At 40.0% G+C, this 19,056-nt stretch overlaps 1 protein-coding gene and 1 pseudogene across 1 annotated transcript; both read right to left on the reverse strand.

The window, feature by feature from the left end:
- Nucleotides 1-503: 503 nt before the first annotated feature.
- LOC100985669 (olfactory receptor 56A1-like) lies at nt 504-1,421 on the reverse strand (annotated as a pseudogene).
- Nucleotides 1,422-11,963: 10,542 nt separating this feature from the next.
- Nucleotides 11,964-12,953, reverse strand: LOC100990157 (putative olfactory receptor 52L2). The gene is given in 1 exon segment (XM_008972441.2): nt 11,964-12,953. A coding segment is annotated over 1 exon segment (990 nt).
- Nucleotides 12,954-19,056: the final 6,103 nt, after the last annotated feature.

Here is a 19,056-nt window from a genome sequence, read left to right on the forward strand (position 1 = left end):
GTTCTTTTTGACTCTGAAGGTGGAGGGTGATTAGAGAAGACCTATTGACAGCAACAAATTCATAAAAATGATGGAGAGATCCTGGCCTACAGAGCAGAACCAGGGCTTCAATGGTGTCTGAGGAATTGATGCCCCACCACACATCAGATGTGACCTTTGTCAGTATTTCTCCCTAAACTTGTGTTTTCTAATATATAAAGTGGAATAATAATCCTACCCTGCAGAATTTTTGCGAGGATGAGATTGTTCAAATATGTAAATATCTAAACACAAAGTTAAATCTCTAAGAATGTTAGTTACATGAGCTAGGCAAATGAATTTATGTCAGGTACTAAGGAGCCCTCACTAATTCCTGATACTGGAGAGAGAGAAATGGGTAGGAAATACTCAGTATTTAAGCATTAGTTTATTTTCTGGAATCACAGCTTCTGAAATAGAAACAGCAATAGGTGCTTCTATGGAGAGTCCCTTCCGTGTTTTCAAAGGCCCCTCTGCAGCAACTTCTAAAATTCCTTCTTTAACTCTTTAGTTTGAAATCCACATATGATAGGGTTTAATGCAGGAGGACTAAAGGGATGAAGGACATTAAACAGGATCAGGATGTCCATGGGGACCTTCTTTCTGGCCACATTTGTCAACACCACAACCAGCAGGTGCTGAAGAAGAGGATGAGGATAAAGTGGGAGCCACATGTGCTCAGAGCCTTCACTGCCACCCCCTCCACCTTGAATCTAAGCACAGCTCTTAGAATGAAGGTGTAGGAGAGGAAGATGAGGATGAAATCCGAGCCCAGGAAGGTCCAACCAGCCACAAATTGGTAGAGTCTGTTAAGGGTGAAATTATCACAGGAGAGCCTGGACACAGACAGGTTGGCACAGATGCAGTTCTCAATCACATTTTTCCTACAGTAATGGAGCTGGGCAGAGAGAATAGGAACAGGTGAAAGCAGCAAAGCATTCTGCACCACAATGAAGACACTAGCTTTGGCCACAAATTGATTAGTGATGATGGACAGGTACTGCAGTGGGTGGCAGATGGCCACATAATGATCATAGTCCTTGACCATGAATGTGCAGGACTCCATGGGGAGGAAACTGTTCATGATGAACATCTGAAGGAAGCAGGCAGGGAAGCCGATTGACCTAAGATCAAACCAGAAGATGGCCAGGACCTTGGGGATGACGGTGAGGCAGAGCACGATGTCCAGCAGGGAGAGGAGGCTGGGCAGGTAGTACAGGGGCAGGTGCAGAGAGGCCTCCAGGTGGATGGTGATGGGGGGGTGTGGGTGTTGGTCCCCATGGCCAGGAGGAAAGGAGGCTGAGGGGCAGGGACAGCAAGTGCTGCCAACTCTGAAAGTTGGGGAAGCAGATGAGAAGGAATTCAGAGACTGGGACAGTGGAGTCATTGCTGGGTAATGTCATGAAATAAATTCTCAGTTGAGAAAATTTCACCTGGATTTTTGTATGATAAGACACATGAATTAGGTCAATGGAAAACAAAGTTGTCAAAATATTTGCTAACACTTTCTCATCCAGAAAATTGATGAGATACTGATAGAAGATATAGATGAGAAATGGAAAAATGTATGATATACTCCCAATCCTATTATAAAGTAGAAGAAAATTAAGTTAAACACTGATTAAATATAAAAGAGAATCACTCAAACCTCTGTCATTCTGACTTCCTGTACTGCTGACACAACTCATCCTGGACATACTTAATCCAAGCCTGCACAAGTGCAATTCATTGTTTCTATAGAAAGTTAGGCTCAAAGACAGGCTCTTCTCATTAAAATGTGTAACTGCCAACCTCAAATGAGTACTTAATATACATATTACATATTCATCACAATAATCTTCTCTGGTTAATTCATTCCTCAACCCATTTCAAGCAACTTTTCAAATTTTCAAAGTTCTTTTGAAACACAAAATCTCCTCCTCTCTCAGATAACTCTCTAACCACTTCATAAAGACAGCAGAAACATCAGATGCAAGTCCTCTACTTCCCAAGATAGATTCATAAACCCATCAACATCTACATCCTTGATCTCTTCATTACATCAGTAGAATCAAGGATCTATCCCTCCTCCAAATAGCTATCCTTGACCTCACATTTGGATGCTATCTACCTTGACCTTAGGAACCTTGACTTACGAATCATCCTGCCCATTCCCTATGTGTTAAACTTCTCCTAAATCCTTCCCATAAATATTCAAAATTTCCAAGTCTTTCATATCCTAATTATTTTCTTTATCTGTCCCCCATCTCCATTTAGTATAAAAACCATGATTTTATTTTGGGGGGAAATATACTAAATCTCTTTCTTCTTCTTTCACACCCAAACTTAAGGGTCCAAAAGAGGCAAAGGACATCTAAAAGGGGACAAGTGACTGTTGGCTTCAGTAGTCCAATTGAGAAGTGATCAGTGAGTGAATAAATGGCTCTGAGATGGCTCTGAAGATGAGGGAAAGGGGCATATCTTAGAGGTATAAATATGACAGACAGCAATTAGACTACTTGTATAGAAGAGGGTAGGATTCTAAAACTGCACTGTCCAATCTGACTTAAATGACTAAGTAAATTTCACAAGACAAAAAAATAGGCTTTGAAAAGATTTGATGTATGTTGCAGAGGTAGAAATTATAGAACCAATTTTGATATGTTCAGCTTATTGGGTCTATAAACTATCACAATATATATGACATTTAATGTTGTAGAAAGTAGTTTGATTTCATGTGAAAGCTCAAAGATAGAGAATTGGAAATCATCAGCACATCATGTATAATTCAAACTATAGAACTGAATAAATTACTTAAGGGAAAAATGTAAATTTAAAATAAAACATGATAATGAAATTCTATGAAACACCTACCCTTAATCTTAGGACCAGAAGAGGTAAAGAGATTGCAAGGAAACTGAAAAGGAATGAACAGAGACATAATTGAAAATCCAATGGAGTGGACAGACATGCTCACATAAAGAATTTCAGCAATGTGAGAAAGAGATTATCCATTGCATTTGGCAATTAGGTAATCATTGGTGATCCTAGCAAACAGTTTCATGTGAAGAGAGAAATAGATGCGGGAGGACAATGAGACAGCAGGCCTGGAGTGAACAAACACAGGGAGGACTGATCACCTTGTCAGAGATTCTTCACTTCAGCAAACAGCTTCACACGAAGGGAAAACTGAATGCACAGGTAGAAGTGCCTATGTTAAAAAGAGGATTGTGTTGATTTTTTTTAAATAAAAGAAATTTGAATATGTTTAAGGGGCTAAAGACTGTAGAAAGAAAAATATAAATGATAAAAAGAAAGATAATTAAAGGACCAGCCCTTGGGGAAACAACTACTGTTACTACTTCATACAGTATAAAACACGTCACTGGCCTTTCTCCTCATCTCTTTCCCCAGTCCACTATAAAATCACTGAAGTACATGTGATATATTTTCCATCTTTTTATCCCATGCTGTGTTTACAGTACCTAGCACTCAATAATTTTTTTTTTTTTTTTTGAGACAAAGTCTCACTCTGTCACCCAGGCTAGAGTGCAGTGACATGATCTTGGCTCACTGCAACCTCTGCTCCTTGGGTTCAAGCAATTCTCCTGCCTCAGCCTCCCGAGTAGCTGGGATTACAGGTGCATGCCACCACACCCGGCTAATTTTTGTATTTTTAGTACAGATAGGGTTTTACCACGTTGGCAAGGCTGGTCTTGAACTCCTGACCTCAAGTGATCTGCTCGTCTCAGCCCCCCAAACTGCTGGGGATTAGAGGAGTAAGCCACCACGCCCAGCCAACAAATTCTTAATAAATGCTAGTGAGATAAATATTTTAAGTTTACAGTTTTGAGTTTTCCAAGTCTGTCATATCTTAATTATTTTCTTTATCTATCCCACATCCCCATTTAGTATAAAGACCATGATTTTATTTTTTGGGGGAAATATACTAAATATATCTCTTCTTCCTCTTTCACACCCAAACTTAAGGGACCAAAAGCGGCAAAGGACATCTAAAAGGGGACAAGTGACTGTTGGCTTGATTCAAAAAAGATTCAAATAATTCAAAAAAGAAAAAATTAATGCGAAAACATTAACCAAAGTAACCAAGGGAACTGGTGGAGGAATTGAGGCAAACCACAAGAAAGAACTCAAAATATAAATAAGAGCTGAGCAAGCTGTGAGCCAGAGGTGGGGACAGCAATGGCACAAATTTCCTGTGGAAGCTTGAGGATCTTAAACAAGTCATTCCATTTAAGGGCCCTGTGGCCCCAAAAGCCCAAATCTTTGGGGTGGAAGGGATATCCTTGATTCAGTCCTCTGACCTACTGGCGATTTTTTCTTTATACACACAGCACCACCAAACTACCTTCTTTATGAAAAAGAATACCTTAGAGATCTTGCAATCCTTCACTGCAGACAATATCCCCTCACCCTACAATATCCTTATTTCTCACCCTCTGCTCATTCTTTTTTCTTTAGTCCACTATCTCTGAAAGATTCTTTCCTTGACATGTTTTTTTCCAGTTTTTTATGTGTAGTCCCCATCTATGATTGTGCTTTACAATTCTCAGACTCTGATCCATCCTCTTCAAGTCCTCATTCCTTCCTCACATAGTGGGAAATTATTCCAGTTAAGCTCATCCTCTGCTACATAGATTTTATTAAGAAGATCATGCATAATATAAAGGATAAGAGAAGGGATACAAAAAGAAATAGGAGCAGAGAAAAAGTGGTCAGATACCTGGATGTATTGTCAGGTGGCAGTATAGATAAGAATATGAGTCAAATTTTGATGTTGTGTTAATGAGAAATATTAGAAAGGAATACTGTACTAACAGAAGTAACAGTCATCAGAGGAAAATAACTTCTATTTCATGTTGCCCTTGTTCAACCATGCTTAGAATATTGTGTCCAATTCAATGCACCCTGATTTAAGGACCAATTTAAAACTGTACCACCTGGAAAAAGTGCCTAGGATAAAGAAGACATTAAAAACTCATTATGAGAAACATTTCACTAAAGTGTAGATGTTTTAACTAAGCGACACCTTCCCAATATATGACTGACCTTTAAGGGGAAGAGGAGAAAACTAGGGCAATTAGGAGAAAATCACAGGGAAGTCTGTTCCTGCTGGCTATAAATTATGTCTAATAATCAGAGGAAGCTTTCTCTCCCATTAACACTGGAACATGGTGGGAGAAGGCAATGAGTACATTTCCTCACCAGCTCTTGCGCTGAGCCTCAAGGACCTGGGTGCCCTGTGTCATGTTAAACTCAAAATGCTACCCTAGAACCATTCTTTCCCTCTCAAATCCCTAGAATGCTTTTCTGGGCACACTTGCATAAAGTTCTCAGCCACAGAACACATGGGATCCCTTGTACGCAATACTAATGGGATTGCTGAGAGTATAAAAGGGCCTTCCAGGAGGAATACAGGATTTTAAATATTAGTGCATCCAGCACCACAGTTCCTAGACTTTTTTCTTTTTTCATGGGAGCCAGTATAAGCATGAGGAGAAAATTTTCTCTTCTGAGTCCTCTGGTGACCCAGTATCTACTGGCCCAATGCAGTGATGCTCCCCTCCCTTAGCCCTGGAACTCACAGAGGATGCAACAGATTGGGTCCTGCTTGAGGAGTCAGCGGACTGCATCCAGTAACCAGAGCTGAGACTGCTTCAGAATCTAAAGGATTTTATGATGGACAGTCAGTTCGTCACACTGTCCCACCCTCTTCAACAAGCTAGCTCAAAGCAGTAGTTTGGGAGACTGGGACTCAGCAGCTGATGAGCTGGCTCCCTTGCAGGGACCCTCCTCTTAGCTTATATTAAGGGGCTACTGAGTGCCTGTGGTTGAGATGCAGGGAACAGGACTTTAGCTTGTTGAAATTCCAATCTGTATCTATCTGCTTGACTACACAGACCATTCTCTTAAACATTTCCGTATTCTACTTTCAACATCTTGAAATATTATATTGATAGATTTCCTTATATTAAATCTTTTCAGATTTTGTTTGTTTGTTTGTTTGTTTGTTGAGACGGAATCTCCCTCTGTCGCCCAGGCTGGAGAGCAATGGTGCGATCTCTGCTCACTGCAACCTCTGCTTCCTGGGTTCAAATGATTTTCCTCCTTCAGCCTCCTGAGTAGCTGGGATTACAGGTGCCCACCGCTGCGCCTGGCTAATTTTTGTATTGTTAGTAGAGATGGGGTTTTGCCATTTTGGCCAGGCTGGTTTCAAACTCCTGACCTCAGGTGATCTGCCTGCCTCAGCCTTGCAAAGTGCTGGGATTACAGGCATGAGCCACTGCACCCAGCCAGAATTTTTAATATACCTATACAATTCCCTTCTTTTTACAGAATCCTGAACTCAATTCTGCTATTTGATCTCTGCATGAATTTTGGTAGCTAACTTACTATACATAAATCTCAGTCATTCAATAAATACCTATTCATTATTGTCAACTATATGTCCAGAACAAGATTAGTCACAGGAATAAAAGGTGACTAAATTAGTTACAGTCCCTGCCCTCATCAAAATTTTATTACAGTAATTGCATTACATTATGGTATCAGTAGTTTCTCACTGTTCATAAAACAAAACCAACTTTCCTACTAGGGACTACTCAAAACTACACATGAACTAGACTGTAAGCTTCATCAGGATTAGATCCATCTCAATTTTGTTCCCCATTAACATGGTGTCTAGTACAATGTTTACAATGCAGTAGAATCAAGACACTTCTACCTAATTAATTATTCAAGATCATACATCTGTCTCCCTCTTACCTCTCCAGTGTATTCAGAACCACTTTTTCAGTGAATGATTATTTCTACCATAGTCATTGCTTAATGCCTTTTCAGGGTTTGTGATTTTGAAGTTAAACTGAAGCCAATCGCTTCATTATGTGATTTTTTTCTTAACTTTAATTCCTAGGTCTAACCTTAGAAAAGGCAAACAGTTGGGTTTAACCCCGTGTGCTGTTTATTTATTACTTGACTACAAATCCATTTTCTTCTCTTATCTGCTCCATGCTTGAGGAGGCTGATCTCTGTGGCCTGCTTCAGCTGGGCTTTCTAACATGACTCCCTGGCTTCCAGTTCAAACAATAGGGGCCACCTGAAAGGGATCGAGATATGGAAAGAGAAAGAGGGACCCCTTTGTTTTTATGCAGTTCTGTCAGCGGCTGTGTTTCTCTATAGCCAGAAATTCTACTGGGAAGCATCTCTTACACAGCTCCAGGGCTCCCTAGGTTTAAGGAATGTTGCTGCCTGTCCTTGCCCTTTAGGTCTGGAGGTGCTTCCTGTTCTTGCTAGCTCCTAGATGTTTCTTGTTGGTTTCCTCGACCCTCCCATCACCTCTACAAATTATCCCTTTATTAAGCTCCTTTTCGTGAAATCCTTTTCTTGTATTCCCTCTTTCCTGCTTAGATCATAAATGATACAGTAATTGGTAACAGAAGGGGACTCAATACCAAACCCTCCAAATGGGATGCTAGGACTGGGTTATTTACATATTTGGTGATATGTGGAAAACCTACTTGCCAGAGCAAACTGAAACATTAAAATGCAGCATGGAGTGGCATCTTGATAATGCAAATTATCAACAGTGTGCATAGGAGGCAGGCTAGTGGAGGGCAAGGATCTATGGTGAGAAAGACTGTAGGCTGTCTGGATTAAAATCCCAGCACCATCACTTCCTAGCTGCGTTACTTTGGACAGATCACTTTCCCTCTCTGGGTCTCAGTTTCCGTATTTAACATGAAGATAATAATAGTGACCTATCTTGTAGATTGTTTGTGAAGATTAAGAGTCAATATATATATAAATAGCACTTTCAACAGTGCTGGTCTCATAGGAAGCACTATATGACATAGCTATTATCAATTGCACGATTTTATATGTAACTCATGTTAATTCCTTTGTGTCTTCATCTTTTCTTTTGGGTAGAGACTCCTCACACATGCTTCAGACTTTTCTCCAGTTTGGAACTAACTAAAAAATATAAAGTTCTACCTCTGATGCTTATGTCTTCCTCTAATATGTGGGGTTTTTTCTCATTATGCTGTCATCAGCATAGAGAGAGCTCAGAATGGTTTTTTCAGATAACATTTGCTGGAAATAAGATTCAAAGCCTGGAGCCTGAGGAAGCTAGGAGTCCATATCAGAGGGCCCTTTACGGCCAGGACCTGAGAAAGAAGACATTCTTAGTGGGTAAAAATAGAGGAATTACAGAAAATGAATATGATAGGGATACCTGTTGTCTTGGATTTGGCGCTAGATTAGAGAATAAGAGAGAGGCAGGGAAGGAAGGAGGGAGGGGAAACAAGGTAAAGGGAAGGAAATGATAAGGGAAGGGGAGAGGAGAGAAGAGGAGAAAAGGAAAGAGGGGAGGAGGGGAGGAGACACCACCCCTTGAGAATTCCTAATCACAAGTCTGCATTTATGGTGTTTGATGGCTGGGATTCACATAACATGTGTGTCCTCATAGCTCATAAGTAAAGTACTGTTTTTACTGGTTTAAAGTTCCTTGTAACATTTCTTTTACTATCATTTTAATGTCTAGTAAGATCTGTAGTAGTAACTCCTTTTTAAATCGTCATTTTGATTCTTGGTGTTTCTTTCTTTTTTCTTGATAGGTCTTACTAGGGCTTTATCAACTTTATTAATCTTTCCCAAAAACCAAATTAAACATTTGTTGATTTTATCTATTGTTTCTGTTTTCTATTTTATTTATTCTGCTCTTCTCTTTATTAATTCCCTACTCTTGTTTACCTTGGGTTTAATTTGTTGTTTCTTTTCTAAATTATTAAGTTGTCAACTTAGGTAATTAATTTTAAATCTTTATTCTTTTCTAACATAAGCATTTAAATTTATAAATGTCCTTCTATTTTCTCTTTAGCTGCATCCTGCAACTTTTGCTATATGTCATTATCAATCAGTTTGAAATATTTTCTAACTTTCCCTCTGATTTATTATTTGATCCATGGATTATTTATGTATATTTTGTTTAGTTTCCAAATGTTTAGGGCTTTTCATGCCATCCTGTTGTTATTGTTGTTCAATTTAATTCTGCATTGGTAAGACAATATATTCTGTAACATTTCACTCCTTTGGAATTTATTGAGATATGATTTATGAGCAAACACACACAAAAATGCCCCACCCCCTCCTTGTGGCTTTCCAAGTCCCCATGTAACATTGTCAACAGGCTCTAAGTTCCCTCACCCAAAGGATGAGAAAGAGCCCACATTCTGCCAGTTAGGGAAGAATCTCATTTCCTCCACTTTACACTTCCACGGAGGGAGGCTTTTCTTCTCACCACAAGGGGAAACATGGGATTGAATACTTCTCTTTCCTCTCCTCTTCTCCCTTCCTTTGCTTGCTTTTCCATATGGAAAGAAGGATCACTAATACAATTGAAGAGACTGTTGGGAGCAATGGCTGCAATGGTATGAAACATGCTCTACCTGTTTCACTGCCTGCCTCATGGATATGTAAGGATGGCAGTGGACTCTTTTGCTTTATACTCGAATACCATAACCTCACCTGCAAAAAAGCCCATGATTTGCCTTCTAGGGAGAGAAACCTAGAAGATAGCCATGCTCTGTTTTGCATTTTATGTTCTGCTAGGGGTTCTGTCTATGGGGTCCTATAGTCCTCCGTGCAGATGGCTGGCAAATTATACTTGGAGCCTAATTTTCCAGGTCAAATCTCCTCATGGATAGGGGAAGGGAGTAGGAAGAAATCTCAAGATCTAGAATTAAGGGAAGGGAATTGAGGGTCTCTTGTTTGTCCCCTGGTCCCACTTGTATTTTCCAACCATGAATAACCAGACAATCCTGGATATGGAAGTTACTGGGTTCTAATTGTTATGATTTTGACCCCTATTTAATTCCTTGTGGACATTCGCTACTGCTAAGAGTGTGAATGGGCTAGCGAGAAATCTGCACTTTTAATCTCTGACAGCACTACTGAGCTTCTTCCTCTCAAAAACGTACCCTGTCTCCTCCAGGTGGAGAAGGATCTAATTCTAGAATGGGAGATCTGTTCCCCTAGTCCTACATAGAAAATGACACTAAAATTATTAAAAGGAAAAACTGAGCACTCACTGCAGAGGTATCAATTTTGTGTATTCATTGACTATAATATTTCTTATCACAAATAATTATTGAGGGTGTATATTGTGTTGAAAAATGACAGGCACTTGGTAATGAGAAGTACATGGAAGACTAAAGAATCCTGCCTCCCTGAAGCCTACAATCTAGCATGAAAGATATACACAGCACAAGTAATATCACAAATTTTGCTAGAATTGTAATCATTCCAATTCAAGACATTGGATTGCAAACATTGTTTACTTCCTCTCTCTCTCCCAGTGTACCCATTAAATTGCTAAATAAATATAAAAATGAAAATAATGCAATAACAATATAGAATATGAGCAAATATACTTGGATTGCATCATATACTTTGAGAAATTTTTGGAATTCATAAATCAGACTAAATTGGATTCATAGAAAAACTGGGAACCAAAAACCTGCAAACCAATGTGTAGTTATGTATATGTGGAGGGTAGGAACTATATGGGAAGAGGAATTGGAAAAGTTAAAGCTTGATGCAGGGCTGGGAAATGTTCTCATTAAGAGATTCAGGGTGCAAACCTCATCATTACACAATATATCCCTGTACCAAACCTGCATATGTAACCCCTGAATCTATTTTTAAAATCTAAAAATTTTAAGAGATCCCAAGGGATACTCCAAGTTTAAAATCAATAAAATGATAACAGTAATTGAAAGCAATTAATTAGTGCATTGATTAATTTATTGTTATTCTACTTCCAGCAATTGGATCAGTTTAGTATGAAACCTGGCTCCCTATAAAATGAAAGAGGCAACTTTGTATCTTCAAACCCTATAACTGCAGTGGGGCAGATGTAATCAGAGGCAATTACAAGGTAACTTTGGTTCTCCAAGTTACAAATACAGAAAAGGTATGGAGAGGCAGCTCCACAGGTCAGCAAACTATACCAGATTATCTCTGATTGCAGATATAAAAGCTTCTCTACTTCAGCAAAAGATGAGGGAATGCAGCTCATCTTTCATTTTCCTCTTGACAGCCTGAGGGGAATTCTGTCTGTTAGCAAATCCGTGTACAATGACCTACAAAGTCCTACAATTGGGGCACAAGAGCGGTGACCTTCACAGGCTCTGAGAAAACTCACAGCGAGGACCCAACCATTTAATTCTCATCTACAAACAAATAAGAGTAAAAATCTACAAATAATTGAGAAAAAACGAGTATCGTGAAGAAAGGACCAGGCTGAACAAGCGGAGAAACTCATCCCTTAAAGAAAAGAGTAAATGGAAGAAAAAAGTCATTTATAATATGCATAATAATATTTTAGAAATGTCCTAATTTATGCATTTTGATGTGGCAGAAAAGTAAAGGAATCTAAGTCATCCTAAAAGACATGAAAAGGTTAATCTAAAGGGTTAACACTAGCATTTAGCTGAATGGCTGTACCATGTAAATGTGCTGCCAGCACAAACTTAGAGGTTTGGAAGACACTCTAAACCTAAAACCAAGCAGAGGGTGGGACTTCCCATTGCCATTCCAGAGAATGTTGCATAGTCTATCACTGGGCAATGGCAGGAAAGATGACACATCCAGAGCTGTTATCCATTTCTACTGTCCTCAAGTCTCTCTGACACAGGAGTAGGAAAATGTTGGAATCAGGAGCAAAAGAAAGAATGGAAAAACTATTCACAAATTCAGGTATCCAGATACATCCCAATAAGCTGTGAAGCCAGGTGCCTCTGGATATTCTTTGCTGTGATATAAGTGACACTAGAAGGACTGCTCGCTGTGAAAATTACCCCATCCATATAATCTGCACCAGCCATGAGTTCCTGGCTATGTCCTTGGCAGGTACCTCTGAAGGAAACAGTGAGAATATATTCAGATCAATCCTTTTGTGTAAACACCCTGAGCACTCGCTGGCGGATCTTCTGGGTCTTCACCCCATAGACAAGAGGATTGAGTGCAGGTGGCACAAGGAGATACACCATGGCCAGAAGAACATGGACGTGATGGGGTACATGATGACCAAAGTGGTGAGTGAGGAAGGAGAACATTCCCGGGATATAGAAGACCAGGATGACACAAACATGAGAGCCACATGTGCTAAAGGCCTTAAGTCGGGCCTCATTTCCTGGTACCTTCAGCACTGCCTGGAGAATGTGGGCATAGGAAACACCAATGGCCAGGACATCCAGCCCAACCACAAGCAAGGCCACAGTCAGCCCATAAGCTCGATTGACTGTGGTTTCTGAGCAGGCAACTTTCACAACAGCCATATGTTCACAATAGGCATGGCCTATGACGGTGGCTTGGCAGAAGATAAGTTTTCACAACAGAATGAGGAAGGGGATGAGGAGTAGTAATCCCCTCACCAGCACCACCATTCCGATGCGCCCTATGACCCCTGGATGCAGGATCGTGGAATGGTGCAAGGGGTGACAAATGGCTACATAGCAATCCAGAGCCATGGCCACAGGTACCCCTGACTCCATGGAGGAGAATGCATGGGTGAAGAACATCTGGATCAGGCAGACGATGTACCCAATCTCTTGGGCACGAACCAGGAGCACTGCAAGGGCTTTGGGTGCAGTGGAGGAGGCCAGAACCAGGTCGATGGCAGCTAGCATGGACAGGAAGAGGTACATAGGTTGGTGCAAGGATGGGTCCATCCAGATGATGAAGAGAATGGTAACACTGCCCACTAGAGCAAGGAGGTAAAGGATGCCCAGGGGCAGTGCGATCCAGTGCTGGCTTTCCTCTAAACCCGGAATTCCTACCAGGAAAAAAGAAGGCTGGGGTAGCCTCCAGCTGGAATTGCTAAGCGCCATTATCAATAACTTGAGGAGGAAAGAGAAAAAAGAATCAAAATTCATGATTTCTGCATTTCTGGTACATTATCACATAGTCCAGATCACATTGTCTACCATCTTCATGAGAAGAATAAAGTGACTAAAACTGCAACCAAATGGAATAAAGTTAGATACAAGAAAGAAAATCTTTGGTGGAGATAAATTTTTTTACAGGTGAGACATCCACATGTCTGAATTAGAATAGGTCTAGTTTTTTTAGAGATAAGAGTAAACATACACTGTTTTGGGAGAGATGCATAAGCTTTAACCATTCAGTTGCTTATGTTTTGAAGCTGCCAACTTCAAAGGGTTCTCTTTATTAGCCTCTTGGCGTTACTGAACACAGTAAATTAAACTGTTGTTTTTGAAATTAGCCTCCCTCAGTTTCCGTGACGTGGCACTCTAGAGTTGTTTCTCCTATAGCCTCAGTCCCACCATTTTCTCCATCTCATTATGTTGTTGATTCCAGGGATCCATCCTCTCCTCTTTTCCCTATTCAGTACATTATCTCTGAATTGACCTCATCCACTTTCATGGTTTTATCTATCTACTTTTATTTCTTTCAAATCTATGTTTCTAAGTCAAATATCTTTCTGAAACACAAATCATTCTTTCCATTTGCTTCCTGAATAGCTATACTATAGCCTCAACATATTCAAAACTAAATTAATTCATCTATCCTTCTTAAATCTGTCCTACCTACTTTTGGCAATATTTTTATGAATTACATTACTATCCATCTACCAAACCCAATCTAGAAACTCGGAAACTATCTTTACTTATTCTTATCTCTCATCCCTTTTCCGCATTCGCCAATTCCTGTTAACTGCATTTTTAACACATAGCTGTTATATCCACTCCTGTTTTCAACCCCCGATGTCAAAAATCCAACTTCTCTCACCTGTACTGTTTCATTACATCTCTCTGCCTTTGCTGTAAACATCTTCCCAATTCACTCTCAACCTTAAAGTCAGGTTTTTCCTAAAATGCAGATGTCGTTATGTCATGCCTATGGCTAAAATCCTTCAGTGAATCTATTGCATGGAATAAAATCATACTCTTAAGACTGCATTAAAGGTTTTCAAGGGTTATCTATTGTGTATTACTTTGGTCTTACACTTAACATATTTCTACATGTATGTTTTACTAAACCATTCCAACATTCTTGGAGTTATATGACTAAACTATCCTATTTTACATATGCCTTTTGTGTAGTCTTTCTTCCACTTCCTTTATCTGAATTGGTCTTCCTCACTCTTGAAAATTTAGAGTCTACTCTCTTCTGCTGCTCAAAAGGACTCACTGGCTGTGTTAGGTCAAGAGTGATTATGTCACGAGCACTGTATGTTATGATCCTTCTTTGTTCATCCATAACTTTCTTGCTTATCTCCATCATAGAAATCCTGTCAGCATCTTAATGGCTTGTTTTAAAGAACTGTATCTCATTACATTTCATGATTATAAGCTAGCATGGATGCTTCACAATGCAGTGTGATAAATACAAGCTTTGTGGGCAAAGTTTGTTAAAATTCTGTCCATTTCATATTCTAGGAATAAAATCTTGCTAGGCTTCTAAAACTCTCTAAGTCTTAATTTCCTTATTTCATATTAGAATAAATAATATTAATCTTAAATACTACAAATTTTAACTAATGTATGTAAAGTCTTGATATATAGGTTACTTTATAAAGTATAGTCTATAAATTATAGTTCTTTTTTAATGTTACTAATAAAAGATGGCTATGAGCTCTTAGTCATCTTTTATTAAGTTGGTACAAAAGTAATTGTGATTTTTGCCGTTGAAAGTAATGGCAAATATTAATAGCAATATTATTAATGTTTAAAAAGATAACTATAATTATCTTTCCTTTCTTCTTTGTCTTCATGACTCTGCTTCTCTGTTTCAAACTTTTGATATGTTTACCTCTCATCATGATGTTATAGCAATTCAGTGTCTCTGACACCCCACATTAACATGAACTATTGAATAAACAGCTGTCTGTTTAACCTTCTCCATGGGATTCACCCCTCAAGTATTAAAATAAGAAACTTGCAACTGGTTACATTTGTGTCTGTATGTTTATCTTAAAAGGCAGATGTAGTCTGAAACAATTATATTTTTCTTTGTTGGGGTGGTGGTTCATGTACATGTACATGTGAAGATTTTTAAAAGTCAAGAATGACTCAGTTCTTGTGGATTATGCATCTATAGATCACTCAGTGTGTCTTTTTTACGAATCAATAATGTTTGGGAACTATCATATTGCCCCCAAACTCTCAATATAACAACTATAAGTTCTGAAATTCTAGGTGGGCATATGTCTCCCAGCCTTTGTCTTTCTTCAAGAGTCAACTTAAAATAATGATGACATTTTTATTGAGACTTCCAGGGGAATCTCATACTCTTGCAAAAAAAAAAAATCACCTTTCAGTGCTTAATATTGCACATACTGAGGAAGTTAATTCTCTTTCTTAGCTACTCCCCTTCTGTTACAACCATCAGCTCATTTCTCATTTTATAGCTGAGAAGTTGAAGAACAGGTATGTGTTTGTGGAAGGCACCCGTGGCTTTAATAGAAGCAGTGTGCATAAAGCAGTGAGACTGAAACCGTACTACAGAAGGTGAAGCAGAGGGGCAGAGACACGAGCCTGAATATAATCTGCTTCTTTTTTATGCTACATGGCTTGTGAGACTAGAGCGAAAGCCTACATCTGCTTATTAAGCACTAATTATTAAAGTAAATAGGAGATCCCTCTGTGATTCTTAGAAGAAAAGCAGAAGGGACTTTATTCCCAAGAACCTAAAAGTGAAGCTCTATTTAGTTCTCTAACCAGAAAGCAGGGGACAATTAGCGAAGAGCTGATGCTGTTGAACTAGTACTTATTCATCTACATTCAATCTAAGCAACCTATCTTCTGTGAAGTTGTGCTTGAATTCTGTAAGACAGCATAATGTGTCTCCTTTTCTTTCCTTTTGTGATGTCTTTACCACTTTGTCATTGCATTGATGACCTTGCACTTTAAAAAGCAGGGACTATGCCTTGCTTATTGCAATAAGCAATAAGCAGCAGCCCCAGGGCAAGCTCCAGAAGCACCTAGAATCCAGTCGGTAATCAGTAATGTTGGTTGAATAAATATCCATATGATTAGATTAAATAATAAATAAATAAGTGTATGAGTGTCTTAAAAGGCTGAAGATTATGAAAATTTGATCAGGCAGAGACTGAATTTAAGTAAAGGAATAATGTAGCAGACACTGGGTTGCCATCTGAGGGGATTACTGATTGAGTGTTGACAGTCCTCACCTTAAGTGATGCTCTGGGTGCTTCATGGCAGAAAGATCCCTGCTGATTCATCACTATCTTGCATGCAAAGAAGTGATAAAGAAATCCTAGATGTGTCAGGAATAAGGGGATTCCTGTGGTCACTGGTAGTCACTTCTGCTCCTAGCAGGCAGGGAGGCCTCTATGGGATGTGACTTGTCTCTCTCTTTAATCTCCTTCTCAGCAGTGATCTGGACTCTATGATAGTCGGGAGGAAAGGAGGCAAGAACCTAGGCAGAAAAAGAGCAGTGGAGGGCACAGAAATAGTGGGTCCATGATAATGACCTAATAAGAGAGGAAGATACAGAAATCAAGCACTAAGAGGCAGAGCTTCACTGCACAAATTGGAGACACATAGATAATCAATAAAGTAAGCCTGGCAAAGGGCACTGTCCTACTGGTCTCTGGATTGTCTTTGAGGATGTGCCCTTTAAAGTCTTGGGTCAACCTGGAGGGAGACTCAGCAACACAAAGAGAACTAGGAAAGGGAGAAAATTCCCAGACTCAGGAAGGTTCTGTTATAGCCCTCCCTGCTCATCTCCAGGAACACCCTGAGTCCTCTGTTCAACCTCCACAATGGTCTTCTGCCTTAGCTTATGTGTAACAATGATGAAGAGGATTTTCTGTTCAGAAGGGCTGCACAGCAGTCTCTGAATGCCAAAGAGGACATCAAATGCATCCCTCGAGGTCTGTACAGCTAAAGTTTCCCAAAGATATGAAACATGAGTACTAGCTTTGGCAACACATGGGTAAACTGTATCTACATGCATGATATTTGATGGTGAGGATGCCACCTAGGACCATGCTAAATGGTCCTGTGAATGCCTCAGGCTGATCATGAAGGCTTAAAGAGATTGGTAGGCACCTGTAGGCACACAAGTTAACTTGCAGCAATGAGCCCTCCCCTAATCTCTCTCCGTCTGTATTCTTTCTTATCTTTCTTTTTTCCCCACTGTCACAGAGTCCAGGCCACTGTTAAGAAGGAGATTAAGGATAGAGAAATAGGTCACATTTCACAGAAGAGCCTCCCTGCCCACTAGCATCTAAATGGTAGAAACTAGGAGAGGCTTCATTTTGAGAACTCAGGCCCGGAGAGAGCAACTACTCTAACTCAGGGGGAAATAAAGACTACGAAGAAGTGTCAGACCAGAGGTATTGGGAAACTCAGAGTCACACTAGCCAAGCCAAAAAATAACCCCTGTCACAGGGAAAATGAGAAGGGCAGGAGTCAGCTGGCTGTAGTCTTCCCCCACCATGAGCCCCAAAACTGACCTCATTTTTCACACCTGAATTTCTGTGCACCAGGGGTCGCTGGTTCTGTCATCGTCACCCTGAAAGGAAGGTCATTCTTGATACCTTAACAAGGCAGTGATGGTGACTGTGAGCAAGGCACTGGGCAGGCAGGATGTTATTACCAACTGGCAGGTCCCAGAGCTCTCACAGACACACCTGGGCAAAGCCAAAAGTAGCCCCTAGATTGACTAGACGAACACAGAGCTAAAGTTACAGCCCACAGGGATGGGTGATTGGACAGAGAGGCCAAGCAGGGAGAGTGACTCCTGCACCTAACCAGGTGGCCCATATCTGTTCAGCGTTGTTCATTACCCCTAAGCCTGTACATCCTGTTGGTGATAGGAAACCTTGTGCAGTGAGCTGGGAAATTTCACATTGCTCTGTGAGCTCAGACTTCTCATTCTCACAGAACAATCTTAGACCCCAGGAAATGCTTTAGTGAATGCTGTGGCTCAATGTGCTTATTCCTCCAGGTGCAGGTAGTGTTGGCTTCTGGAAGGTGATAACTAAGTCACTCTCCTTTGGCTAAAGAGAGCAGTCTCGCCTAAGGTTACTTTTCCTTCCCCAAGCAGCTCATAGCCAATGACTGGTGATACAAGAATACAAAGTCCTGGCCCCCTTTCTTCATCTTAAACAACACTGAGGAGTCATTCTAACTCATGAGGTCCTATTTAATTAGCTAAGTCACCTGAGACAACTCAATAATAGTTTAATTTCTTCTTCGGCCCCATTTCACTCCTCTCACTCCATGACAGTCATTGTTACCATATATATGTCACAATAAACTTCCTGCATGCAAATCTCTGCTCCAGAGTCTGTTTCTGGGGAAGCCAACCTAAGACAAATGCTGCCAGCCTCAGGTGAGTTGAGCACTTTGCTTCTCCTCTATAGGATAGTGACAAACCCAAGGGCCTCAAACCCATTGCCATGGTACATGTGGGATAAATAGGGCTCCTCCAACAGTCCCTCCAAGGAAGTTCCCAGTGAGATGGGCTGAGGCTTCCTTTATCATATTTTCCCATCATAAATAGACCCTTCTGTTAGTTCCATCTCTGACTGAAGCAGCTTCCCACCCTACCCAGTGGCCATATTCTCCTTGGGAACAATGCCTCAAGTGCACAGTCCTTCCATTCATCCAGTCAACAAGTATCTCATTCACAGCTTGTGGGGAGCCCTATTTATTCATTTATTCAATAAATATTAAATATATATTAATTCCATGTACTCTACTAGATTTTGGAAAAAACAAACGATATGATAAAATGGTTCTCATGGGTCTTGGGATGATATATGTTAAGTATATGATCATAGAATTAATTACAGTTATAAGTGTTATATATTAAAACTATAATGTTTTAAAAGCATATAATAGAAGGACCTCCCCAGTATGGGGACTTCAGGAAAGCCCTCCCTAATTTAAGTTAGTGACCAGAAGACTTGGTTAAAGTGAAGGGCAATATGGAGATAGGGTGTGTGCACAAAACATGAGCAGAAGAAAAAGGACTCTGGTA

Source organism: Pan paniscus, chromosome 9 (assembly GCF_029289425.2).
Source record: "Pan paniscus chromosome 9, NHGRI_mPanPan1-v2.0_pri, whole genome shotgun sequence".
NCBI lineage: Eukaryota > Metazoa > Chordata > Mammalia > Primates > Hominidae > Pan > Pan paniscus.